At 36.5% G+C, this 13872-nt stretch overlaps 1 protein-coding gene across 1 annotated transcript in view; it reads left to right on the forward strand.

Moving 5' to 3' along the window:
• LOC121425015 (WD repeat-containing protein 6-like) overlaps window positions 1-8451 on the forward strand; it is a 45445-nt gene extending 36994 nt beyond the window's left edge. Inside the window, exons 22-25 of the mRNA XM_041620947.1 lie at window positions 496-651; window positions 2131-2237; window positions 6094-6161; window positions 7954-8451. Coding sequence (XP_041476881.1) covers window positions 496-651; window positions 2131-2237; window positions 6094-6161; window positions 7954-8041 — 419 coding nt within the window. The 3' untranslated portion in view covers window positions 8042-8451. The remainder of the gene's footprint in view (window positions 1-495; window positions 652-2130; window positions 2238-6093; window positions 6162-7953) is intronic.
• The last annotated feature ends 5421 nt before the right edge of the window (window positions 8452-13872 follow it).

Below are 13872 nucleotides of genomic sequence, written 5' to 3' on the forward strand. Positions count from 1 at the left end.
ATAACAAAATCATGTATGTTTTATTTAAAGGGCTGCATGTGTTTTTCTGGAAGCTTGTCTACCTAAGCTTTGAATAATTTGATTAAATTTGTGGCGTACCGTCTGCATACGGTCATTAGACACAGAGTTAGACCAATCAAAATATAAAGTTTTTTAATTGAATAACATTCAGATAACACTGATCTGATATAATACAAACATGCAAGATTACAAAGAGAAGAGAATGAGCATTCAATCGTTTGATTTCTTTAATTTTTCATCTGGCATCTGAATAAAAGGATAGCAATTGAAATTCTTGAAGAATTATGTCAAGTCAAAGTAGAGGCAGCCCTCTTCTTACTAAAGTATATCATTATCAGACATAGAACAGTTTACTTTTGACTCTAGTAGGTAATTCATGTGTCTCACATTTTTCAGAAATCATGAATCATTTCGGTAATGGCGGAATACTGGAGTAAGTTGTCACTATTACTATGTTTTGCCTCCCCCTTTTAGATGACAAATGGTTGGTCGTCAGTGGCGGTGATGATAATGCGATAACAGTTACTCTCGTAGACTTCACTTCCTCAGTGACCACTGAGAATGAACGTACTATAGGTACAATTCTTGATACTTACAAGATACCTACAGCCCATGCTACTCAGGTTACAGGTGAGTGTGAAGTAGGAGAAAACCCAGCCCTCTTCAAATGAATGTAGAAATGAAAGCAGAAAAAGAGAAAACAGATGTACCTTCTTGAAAGGGCTTTCACAAATGCTTGTGCAATCATTTGCAATCATTTGGTCACAATACATGTTGCTCAGAATCGCAATGGTTGTAAGTAGTCGCACCACCAATTGTGAAAGGGGCTTTAGCTACCACCTGTTTATAAAGTGACCTTTAAGTTTGTTTCCCTTTACTACTATTTCCCATTGAAAATTGTGGTACCAGGGGGCCATTTCATAAAGCTGTTCGTAAGTCGCAAATGACTTTACGCATGACTTGTGATCCTTTCTTGTGCTAAATGATATCCCTATGTAACTGATTTAGCACCAAAGAACAGGTTCCAGTCGTGTGTAAAGTTGTGCGTAACTTTACAAACAGCTTTATGAAACACCACCCTGAACCTGTCCAGAAAGACCACTTTAGGGGTGTTTCATGAAAAATGTCGTTGGTGGTTTCCACTGACTAACTTGCTCTCAGCCAATGAGATGTACGGATTTTCAGTAGCTTATAGCATCTCTCTGTGAAACTCACTAGCGACAGTTTTCATGAAATGCACCCTGCTTACAAAAACAAATTTTCTTGTCTTGTTTGGGTAGTCTTTAGAGAAAAGTTACTCTCCAAGTTTCAAGGTTAATCCAATGAAATTTGTTATTGGTAAATGTATTTTTTTCTGAATTACCTTGATTTTTTTTAAAGATTCTTTCTGATATATATGGATGCTACTGATTTTTTTTCCCAATGTTTAATTTCTATTTTAATTTCTTTTATTGTTCACTAAATCAGAGTGGTTTATATTTGGTGTTTAGTTATACTGGAGAATTCACTTGCATTATAAAGCCAGGGTTCTACCAAAACCAAATTCTCCAGAATTTTTTGGGACCAATTCTAGCTGAATCCGGCATAATTCTGATAGTTTCAATGGATTCAAATCTTCCTGAATCCTTCCTGAATTTTATCGCATTCACGGAGGGAGGACAGAATGCTCCCGAAACCACCTGAATATGTGTATTTGGATGGATATGCTGTGGATTTGGGTCCTGTGTAACCCGGCCCTAAGGCAATTTCATGATATATGTCTGTCCCACTTCCTTCTTGAAATGATTTGTTTCTATTTTCAAATGAAGTGTTGTTGTGCTCAAAGATTATCAAAGTATGAGCAGGTCATCATATAAAGTAAAAATGGTTAAATTATGAATATATATATATATATTTATGAATATGGTACAAAAAAGGTATAAAAAAGGTACAGAAAGGTCGAATATATTATTGAGTTGATTTCATTGAGGTGCCCTGTATAGAGTTTAATAAAAGATATCAGATTTATTTTGTTTCCCTCATCTGCTAAATGTGAATATTCACAATTTACATTGATTTTATGATGTTCTTTTCATTTATTGGTGAAATTCCATGTTGTTTCTTTTATAGGAATTCAGTTCACGAAAGAAGCAAATACATTCCTATCCGTATCTGTGGATCAGAGATTGAATCTGTGGAGACTGAAACTATCTGAAGACAACAGAAAGATTGAAGAGGTAGGCTTGTTGATTGTCATGAAACACATAAACTTGCAATTAAAGGGGAATCCAACCCAAATAAAAATTTGTTTTTATAAGAAAAAAGAAAAATCAGACAAGTTGATAGGTGAAAGTTTGTACAATAATTGACAAACAACAAGAAAGTTATGAATTTTTAAAAGTTGTAAATATTGGTAATCACTATACTCCCGGAGACTTCAAATTGGCCGTATATGGGATGTCATAGTGATGTAAGGCAAGGACTACTCTTCCATGTACTCCAATACATATTATGGCTAAAATGTCATTTGAAATGTACATACAATGAGTGATCTCAATTTGAAAGCAGCTATAACTTTCTTATTGCTTGTCCGATTTCTTTCAAACTTTCACCATTCTGTTTAAATTATTTTTTTTCCTTCCCAACACAACATTTTATGGCCAAGGCTGGATTCCCCTTTAATTGCTTAAATGAAACAAGCAATCTTGTTTGTTGATATTGGGTATGATAAGTAATGTACACTATAATAGCAATCTATACCAATACATTCCTATAGAGTACTGAAATGTGACGTCATCAATTTTCATTTTTTGCTTTTTTATACCATATTTTGGTAGAGCATGATGAAAAACCCCCACAACCTAAATTTGGTGAGAATCGGTCCTTGGGGCCCCAAGATATGACCTCATGAATACAATATATTATTGGTCTGGTTCTAAAAGTTAGGAACCAAGCCCGGGGGGGCCACTTACATTGACGAGTGGATACCATGCGCGACCAAAAAAACACGTAAAAAGGATGTCCTTTTCACGATAGGGCACGTTACGTACGTAACGTGATAAGGGTGTCAAAAACGCAAAAATAATGAAAAAAGGGTATCTATTTCGCTAGGAAAATTACGTGTTTAGGGTCGAATTTGCGGGGATGATAAAACAAAATTAAAATGTTTTATAAAGGATGTCCTTTTTGTCCCAACACTTCGTGTTAAGAGTCCAATTTGCGCGAGGTGTAGAAGGTGGGGTCGTACTAAACCAAATAAGGTAAAGCCGACGACCGAAGGACCCGTAACAATAAAACATTCCTGTACTTGTTTAGGGGTTCATTTCAGGGATTATTTGCCAATAGTATCGTTTTGTTTCCAATACTTGTTAAGGGTAGGGTTTCACACGCCAATACTTGTTAAGGGGTGCATTTTCAGAATATGGAAATTACGTGTTTAGGGTGCTTTTCGAGACCCCATGGTCGCGCATGGTATCCACTCGTGAATGGAAGTGGCCCCCCCGGGGAACCAAGTCAATAATACATTGACTTCAGTGGGGCTAATTATTGAGGTCATATCTCAGGCCCCCATCGACCTATTCCCACCAAATTTTGATAGTGGTTTTTCATCAAGCGCTACCAAAATACAGTATCAAAAACGCTGAAATGCAAAAAGAAGTTTTTAGTGACGTCATCACTTTGGTACTCTTTATTTAACAAAACATGTCATTGAAATTATGAACAAAAGAGACAAGCTATGTATGTTTCAAAGATTTATCATGCTAAAATAACTAGCAAAGTTATTAATACACTGGTCACGCTGATAAAGCTTGGTTTTCATGGGGGCTCAGGAACGTTTTGTAGGGGAATGGAATTAGAAAAAATGGCAAGGTACAGCATTTGCATTGGAAGTAGCACAAGTGTGCCAAAGATGTGCAATATAAACGCAACTGTTCGACTTTGCCTTTACTCGACGATCGTACCATTGTGGATATTATGTCAAATATTCAAAATCTATCACAAAATTGGATTTTTGTATTAAAAATGTCTAAATTTCAACTTGTTAGAACTTTTGCCTCATTTTTGTCTCACGTGCATAGCAGAGTGATACTTAAGGTGCCGCTTTTTCGATAGCGGCGGCGTCAACACCAAATCTTAACCTAAGGTTAAGTTTTTGAAATGACATCATAATTAAAAAATATATGGACCTAGTTCCTGAATCTTGGACATAAGGTTAATCAAGTATTACTGAACATCCTGCTTGAGTTTCACATCACATGACCAAGGTCAAAGGTCATTTAGGGTCAATGAAATTTGGCCAAATTGGGGGTATCTGTTGAATTACCATCATACCTTTGATACTATATGGATCTGATTCATGAAACTTGGACATAATAGTAATCAAGTATCACTGAACATCCTGTGCAAGTTTCAGGTCACATGGTTAAGGTCAAAGGTCATTTAGGGCCAATGAACTTTGGCCAAATTGTGGGTATTTGTTGAATTGCCATCATAACTTTGAAAGTTTATTGGTCTAGTTCATAAAACTTGGATATAATAGTAATCAAGTATCACTGAACATCCTGTGCGAATTTCAGGTCACATGACCAACGTCAAAGGTCAGTGAACCTTGGCCATAATGGGGTATCTGTTGAATAACCATCATAACTTTGAAAGGTTATACATGTAGATCTGATTCATAAAACTTGGCCATAAGTGTAATCAAGTATCTTTGAATATCCTGTGCGAGTTTCAGGTCACATAACCAAGGTCAAAGGTCATTTAAGGTCAATGAACTTTGGCCATGTTGGGGGTATTTGTTGAATTACCATCATATCTCTGTAAGTGTATTGGTCTAGTTCATAAAACATGGACATGGACTCGCTTTGCTCAAGACGTCCCAAGCGAATTAGGCCTGGGATGAGCCAGGGCCTCTTGACATATGAGCTTAATTATATATTCATGAGGAATGTCTTCCTAATGAATATACATGAGTTGTAATATCAACGGACACCGGTCACCTAGTAAACCAATGAAATGTCAAAGCTGTTTCGTCCAGGGTTCGGAATACTATAGTAGTCCACTATTCTGCAGGGGATTCAATTAATTGCGGGACACTAAAGGGGATATAACCAGCAAAATGCTACAAGCAGCGGTACTACTACTACTACTAGTACTGGTCGTAAAAGACCCATCACCGTCCCGAAACTTCCCGGGAGATACTGGTCAGCCGCTGGTCAGACTCGAGTAAAGGGGAAACAACTCTACTCCAGCATTCCCTCACTGCATCAACATATAGTGGAATCGCATGAAAGATAACATTTTTTCCATATCCTGTGGGTAGATTTACAAAAACATCTTGTCCTTTCAGTGCAGATTTAATTTTATCGACTTGCAAATCCTTAAATCGGTCAATATTCAGCATTTTAGAGGCATATTCAATGCTCTTTGATATTTCGTCGTCACTCTTCGCCAAGAATCCACGGGACGCCATTCAAGATGAGCTCATGAATATTCAATGTGACGTCATAGCAGCCCGCGCTCTCATTGGATGATTTTCTCTGACCAGTTTTTGGTTGGTATATTGGTAAAAACAATAAAAAAAAAACAAAAGAAAGTCGGTGAAATTCGGCCCAGATGTCAAGAGGCCCCGTCTCGCTGCTTCACCATGTTCCTTTGGAAAGCAGTCGACAGGGCCTCGACAAGAGGCTAGCATTGCTCCTACATGTATATTGAATCGCATGATGCAGGTGAGACAGCCAGAGGCATTCCACTTGTTTTTTTTTTGCTCATTATGCCACTGAAAAAACAGTGCTTTAAACATTGATGTTGATGGGTTTACTTTCCGCATTGCCCATCATGCACCATTCTTGATGTTTTTTGTCTGTAAAGATTCCATCAATGTGTTTATTTCATTATATACTTCCATGGATTTCATGAATATTTACTTATAATGTTTGTATATTTTGCAAGCACAATGGTTGAAAATTAGTTCAAAAATATGAAATTGAGTATTTGGACAAATCTAATGAAATAATATGATTCATTTTCCCAATTGATATTTTTGTTGTAAGTAATTATGCAATGATTTTTTTTTATACATTATGCCTGTAGGTGAGAATGATGTCATCAAGCTTTGTTCATGTCTCTGATGTTGCTGGAATGGATACATGGTGTGACAGGTTAGTATTGTACAACATTATACAAATAGTGGAAATTCATGAGTGTGATCATACAAGATTTCCATTAGGTGAAAGAGATACCCCATTCAACTGTGCCGTGCCTTGTTGAAGAGCGTATATCTCTCTTTCACCGAATGCAAAATATTGTACCATTGCAGAAATAATATTTGCTATTTTTGTTGTGCAACATCTTGGAAGCAAAAATATGAACAATTATCAAACCAAATTTGAAAATAAGGAAAGAATTATTGAAAGCAAAGTGCAAAATATCTGCATCATATCTGTGAGAGCATAGTGCGCAAATAGCCAGTAAGCCCTCAGCTTATTGCATCTCCAGAATTCGCCGCACCAGCTAATGTTTTTGCTACGGTCCTATACCCCGATAACAAAATCCTCATTGGAGGAACCAAGATATTTCATTCCCAAGCGCTATCAACCCTTAACTGCCCGATAATCCCTCTTATGTAACATTTCTCCTCAGGCGCAAACCTGGTGTTAAACCATAAACAACATCTGTGATATTTTTTAAGAGCAGCTCTGCCTGTAGTGGGCCTTTCGGAATTAAATTATTGTATTTGATATTTTATCAAGGTTTCAAAGGCATATTGTATTTTGAAATTCAATGTTAATATGTTTGCAATTTCGAGCGAAGAAAATCGGCCCTTTAAAAAAGAAGTGCTTGCATGCGCAGTGTTTGATTGAATTTTCATGCTGCGTATGCAATATAAAAGGAAAGAAAGGAAGAAAGAGAAAGAAAGAATTAAGGCCCGGGGGGGGGCACTCGACCAAAAAAGTGGTGGGTATGTGCCACGGGCGAGACGAAAAACTGGGGCCTTGGAGCGGGCTTATTGTAAAAAGAAGGGTCCTCGGAACGAGCTTCGGAACTTCATTGTTTGTGAAAACGGGGGTCCTTGGAACAGGTGAGTGCAAATGCATCCCTATGGAACGTGCATGCAGCAAGCCCGGCGGCACGGGCGCCGGGTACGCTAGCGCAGCGGCAATGGTCGGACAGCGCTCAGCAGCCACTTTTCACCAAAATTACGGCTCATAATTGTAGCAGATCAATGCGGTCAGAACGCTGTAACGGAAAATATACGAAGCTGCCTTTGGAGCGGATTTCTTTCTTCTTTTTTCTTGATAAGAAGAAGTTGCTATGCTTTGGAGCGACTTTCTTTGTTCCTTTTCTCAATAAGACAAAAATGCTATGCCTTGGAACGGAAATTTGAGTGTAAAAATAGGGGTCCCCTCCGCGGCACATACCCACTATACAACATTATATATGCCGAGAAAGGAAAGAAGAAAGAAAGAATAACATTTAAAGAAACAAATATAAAATGTAAAGAAGGAAAAATAAGAGGAAACACAGGAATGTAAAAGGAAATAGGGAGAGAGATAGAAAGAGAGAGGATCCATGATATTTCATTTCCAAGCGCTATCAACCCTGTACATGTATCACCGATGATCCCTCTTATCAGACCAGCCGAGGGTAGACCATAACAGCTGATATTACCTAAGAGCAGCTCTGCCTTCAGTAGACCTTTCGGAATTAAATTATTTTATTTGATATTCAATCAAGTTTTCAAAGGCATATTGTATTTGGAAATTCAATGTTATTCTGTTTTCAGTTTCAAATGAAGAAAATCGTCCCCGTAATAAGGAGACTAGTAAAGAGAAATAAATTTGACTGCATGCGATGGCGAGCGAATTTGCTTGAATTGGCATGCTGTGTATGTAACTGCAGTTTTAATTTTTTTTTTACATTTTACCTTTGATGTTTGATTTCTTTTCCCAGATCATCCAGTCAGCAATATGCAGTGATCTGTGGACAAGGTCTCCAACTGCAGAGCATCTCAACGAAGGAAGATGATGCCATAAGATGAACCAGGACTTTCTAAGCCCAGACCTAGGATTCTCATATGTTCTGCATGTCAAATGCAGATGTGATAGTTTGATTTGATCTATTTAGTATGTGGTATAGCGTCTTTCCCTTTGGTTATAAAGCGCTTCTCATTCTGCTTCAAAAGATAAAAAAATTGTCACTCCCAGTGATATTTCAAAGGAGACCATTTGAGCAATAAAAACATCAAAGATCTTTAACTTACTTAATCAGCCTTTAAGAGCTTTTTGAGCTGGTCCACAAGAGCTGCACTTTGCTTGAATGTAGGTAGCTTGTTGCATTACTAATTCAAAGCAATAACGGTAGAAGAAAAGTCACCGGCAGGTTTTCAGAAAGGAGAATGATTACTTTAATGAAGCAATTTTTCAGACCGTATTGTGCAAAGAAGATCCATATGTAGGGGAAGGCGGGGTAAGTTGTGACAGTTTTTGCTTTTTGCATGTTAGAATTGATATGATTAATAATCTTGTTGAAATAAGTACCTTGCCTTGAAATTTCATTCTTCTGAAATATTTTCCACCTATATATAACTTTCTACCCCAACACTGAAAGTCATCGTGACCTTTGAAAAAAACGATGTCAAATGGCTCAACTTGCCCCATATATGGGGTAAGTTTGAGCCACCTTCTGGGGTAAGTTGAGCCACAAAAACTATGTACAAAATGTATGGGGGGAAAACCAGCATGTCAATTATTTGTTTAAAGTCTTTTCACTTGCTAATTCTCTATAAATACTAACATCCTGTAAAAGGAAAAGAGCAGTCATGTAAATTTGCTCCTTTCAGCCTGCATTCCAATCTATTTTTATGGTTTGTTTGTTTTTTAAGATACATTACCATAGGAATTACCATGGCTCAACTTGCCCCATGCTGTTTGGCTCAACTTACCCCAGTCCGCACTTAGTGCGATAATTTTGTATCCACACATTTATTATGCATCCATCATATAAAAGACTATGACAAGAATGAAGATCCATACCTGGACTAATAATATTGATATCATGTCTTTATTATATTTAAAGACGTGTGTGTTTATAAAGCACTTATCTATTTCACACTCTTTTTTACTTTTTTGGCTGATATTCATAATTTTCCCTCTAAAAAACTACTTTTTGTTTCAAAGTTGGAAACAATGTGGTGGAGTTAGGGGTTATGCTATGGGTCATCAATACATGACACCGCCACAATGTCTGACTCATTCATTATTGGCCTGGGGCTGGTGGCTCAACTTGCCCCTATGCTCAACTTACCCCGCCTTCCCCTACCTATTCTAAGTTGGAATTAATTAAATTAAGATAGAGTTATGTGGTCCCAAGATGATTTAGATTGGCAAATTCTTTTTATATATATATATTCTCACTAATTCGCATCAGTTTGGGCCACTTTCAAAATTTGTTTACCTATGACAAGTCACAAGTTGCCATTTTAAGTTAAGCTTACTAAAATCATGCAGTTTGATTGGCCTAAAGTGTATTTTGTAATTGATTTTTAGCATTGGTGTTGAAAACAGGCATTTCTGAAAAAAAAGGTATGGAGATTGCTTGCCTAGCATTGAAGTATAGCTAAAAATTCATTTTGTTATCAGAAACCAGCATTTTCACATTTCGTGCAATATATATATATAAAGTACAATAATTCAGGAAAAAATTTAACCCCACATTACCAGAATATTGTTTAATAGTAGAACAAATTATGGATTGAATAAAGGAGGTGGTTTATAGATTGATTATGCCTTCTCCCCCCCCAAAAAAAAAGAAAAATCCTCCATGTTACAGTCAAGACATTTTCAGATACTGTATATTGGTTGAAAGTTCATGATAATGTTAACAGAGATATGTTAATTACTTCTTGATAAGAACATGATAATACAAATAAAACAAATATTCATTTTTTTTTCAATTTGGTCATTTACCCTGTGAGCTTTTGCCTACCTGTTTCGATAGGCTTCTTCACACTAGTGCTAACTCACTGCCGATATTACCCATCTACGTCTTGTCAGCGCTAGTCTGAAGAATTCTGCAGAATCGAGTAGATGAAAGCTCACAAGGTTAAAAAACAAATTAATTGTGAAAAGATGAAAATTTGTTTATCTGAGTTCTACCAGTCAGAAGAATCTCTCTACTGTTTTCATAATATAATCATTTATTTTACATACATATTTTACAAACAAATGTTTATTGTAACAAACAGTTCTTTGGATGAATGTGGCATTCATCTAGTTATTGCATATCAAACAATGTCAAAAATCTTAATTGATTAATTGGTTTTTTGATAAATCTTGTTTATGTCACACTTTGCCTATGATTACCTGGAGTATATAATCATACAAATGAGTTTAGTTGGTCCTTTTAATTTCGATGAAAAGCTCACATACATTGTAGCTGTACAAAATGATAACACAAATTTTTATTGGGCATAAACTGTATAAAAAAAACAGGGTTTATCCACAATTCACTTTGTATGAATTGCTTTAAAATGGAACTTCCATAACTCTTATCCCTACCTTCCTCTATGCATGTATGTACCTAGTGGCAATTTACTATCTCTTGTCAGACCTCACATTAAGTGGAGTTCAGTAGTCAAACATGTATCCTGTTACAGAAAGATTAGCAATTGATTGTGGGGCTAATTTATACAATCAATCAACTGCATTGATTATTGTGTTTGCTCCATTGTAAAATTTGCCCCACAATCAATTATTGAGTTTTATGTTACATGGCCCAGTAGCAAATACTTTATTTTAACTAAAATTATTCTACTAAACAAGATTGTTATGATATTCCAGTATTTTCTCTATCATTCTTGACCATCTTAAACCATACAATTGACCTTATCGAGACTTCTCAATTAATACCAATGATTTATAAGTTATTTCCTGATGTACTTACGAGAGATATTTTTACGATTAAAAATAAGAAAGCTGGATTATTAATAAAAACCTGTGTTTTTGCTGAATTCTTGTTTCATTCAAATTTACTGAAAGTAGTATTATTTGTCAATTTTTGTGCCTGAAAGTGTGTTTGTGCATCAGAAAATCACAGATAATGCTTCTCCCTTTCATGAAAGAAGAACATGTGTTTAGGGAGCAATCTAGGTCCATGGTAGAACAGAAGAAAGAGAGTATGTGTGTGTGTGTGTGTGTGTGTGTGTGTGTGTGAGTGCATGAGAGGGAGATTATCATAGAGTTAAATGTGAGAGAAGAAGGAAAAGAAAGAAAGTAAAAAAAATAAAAGCAAGAAAGTAAGGAAGGAGGAGAGAGAAAGTAAAAATTATTGAAAAGAAAGGAAGAAAAGAAAAAAAAAGGAAGAGGGAGAGAGGAAGGAGAGAAGGAATTGTGTGTGTGTGTGTGTGAATGCATGAGAGGGAGATCATCATAGAGTTAAATGTGAGAGAAGAAGGAAAAGAAAGAAAGAAAGTAAAAAAAACAAAAGTAAGGAAGGAGAGAGAGTAAAAATTATTGAAAAGAAAGGAAGAAAAGGAAAAAAAAAGGGAGAGAGAGAGGAAGGAAAGAAGGGAGAAAGATAGAAAAGGGGAAGGAAGGGAGGGAGGATTGAAAAAAAAGAAAGAATGAAAGAAAGAAAAGATTACTCCAAATAAAAAAGGATTATAATTACAGTGTATCATGAAAAAATTGCTCAACCGCCAATCGAAATTTCATGGAATTTATCATTGCATGGCAAAGTTATGATTGCAACTTTCATGCAGTGGAGCGGAATATAAAGATTGGGTGGTCCATACATGGGATTGTTTAGGTTTGGCGCTTTTCAAAGGTTTCATACTTAAGCACTTTTCACTTTGGTGTTGTTTAAAGTGTTTTTTGCATAGTGGTTTTTAAGCAGCTGATAGCCTGGTATTAGATCAGTATAAACCAAGACGACAACTGCATTTACAGGCTTGCGAGAGGAAGTCCATTCATGTTTTCTTGATATAGAGGTAGATATTTTTTTTCAAACAAGTACACACCTAGTTATCAATAATGCATATAGCATTTTCATTTATTTGAAAGCAGGATAAAAGAGCATTGTAGATATGCCTTGCTCACGGGCATAGCTACCGTGGCCGGGATTGAACCACGGACTTGTTCATGTATAGCCAGGCGCCTTAGACCACTCGGCCACGGCACCCCCAGGTAGATATGGAGCTTCAATGAAATGACCAGCGCCCTCGCTTCAAGAACATGACCCTTACCAGCTTTCTCTGTCTTATCCTGCACCTGCATCTTAAAAGGCCATGTGTTGAAATCCATATTAATTCCATCAAGTTGATATATTTTTTTTATTTAAAATGAGCTGATTTGCAGAGTGTTGAAAAGTATTTGAATTATTTTGCGTCATTACAAGTTGGAGACATTCTCATTTGCAAAAGCATGTGAAAGTATGGCACGCTATTAGGGAATCATTAAAAATATATTTCACTCGAACAAAAAATGGATTCCCTAATAGCGTGCCATACAAAAGGGTGTTGTTGTTTTGTTCCCTTGACTGGGCGATGTACGCAAAATAATGCAGCAAAAAGGAACTGTCAAAATAATGTTATATTTTTCTTCAACCATGGATATGTGAAAGCTGGGTATGTATTTCACCCTATCATAAAAATAAAGTGTTTGAGGCATATCTTCCAAGGTTCGTGGGCAATACATGACAAAAACTTGTTTAGGGTATTTTGAGATTGTTGAAACAATATTATTTGTTTGATGTCCTTTTTGAAAGTACATGGATGAGCATAGGCGGTGACCCCCCCCCCCCCCCCCCCGGTTTGCCTCTTCAAAAACAAGCCAACAAGGAGACTATTGTGTTTGGTGAATATTTCATCCCTCATTACGCACTTTTCGCATTTATTACGGAGACACTCTCTACAACGCATCAATTCCTTTGAACATGCAAATGAAATCACAATGGAGAGCTGAGGGTCTCTTGTCGAAAGTTGATGGACCAGGACAGCAGCGTAGTCTCTTGACTCTAAACAAAGAAATATTTGCAATTATTCGTCCGGTGCAAATCTTCGGATGATCTGCTGTCTGCTGTGGGATTTACGACTTGTATTTTCAAAGGACTTGGTGCATTGCAGAGAGCAGCTCCGTCTGCGAAAACTCTCTAATATACGAATGACGGCATGAACATACATAGTATGGCACTATACAACTAGAAGAAAAAAAACACCAACATCGCAAAATTTGTGTAAAAAGTTGTTTTTTTTATACAGATATAACCAGCTAGATAAGAAACATAATAAAGTTAACAAACATTATGAAACACACGAGGATATTATAAATTCAAATTTTACAGAACATGCATGGTGAGGATGATGTCCGTAATAGGAAACCATCTGTCGATATATACATTATGCACAACAAGTAAAATAAAACAGTTTGAAAAAGGCTAAAGCAATTTTCATCACCATGATCAATTCATGTATCATGTTTTCATCCGATCTAAATTGAATTCAATTGCTAACTTAGACACCTATGTAGCAAAGTATCCTATAGTTTAAATTTTATTAACTTTGGAACCATGGGGGGGGGTATGACTTCTCTCCCACGTTCTTGGATAATCTGAACATCGTGTGTATCTGTGTGTATCTCACACAGCCACACAGAGATAGACATGATGTTCAGAATATTCCCCGCTTACTGCAGGGACATCCCCGGGAGATCTGTTTGTGGCTGTGTGATTGATGTAGTCATTATAAAAAAATGATGTTAACTTTCTGTAGCTTCTTTGTGATTGAGCCAATCTCTTCAACATGACCGCGAAGGACATGTGTAATAAGCTGGGAAGTTTGTTCAATTCCATCCCATTTTCATGGGTCTTGCTTTT

The sequence above is a fragment of the Lytechinus variegatus genome, chromosome 12 (assembly GCF_018143015.1).
Source record: "Lytechinus variegatus isolate NC3 chromosome 12, Lvar_3.0, whole genome shotgun sequence".
Classification (NCBI taxonomy): domain Eukaryota; kingdom Metazoa; phylum Echinodermata; class Echinoidea; order Temnopleuroida; family Toxopneustidae; genus Lytechinus; species Lytechinus variegatus.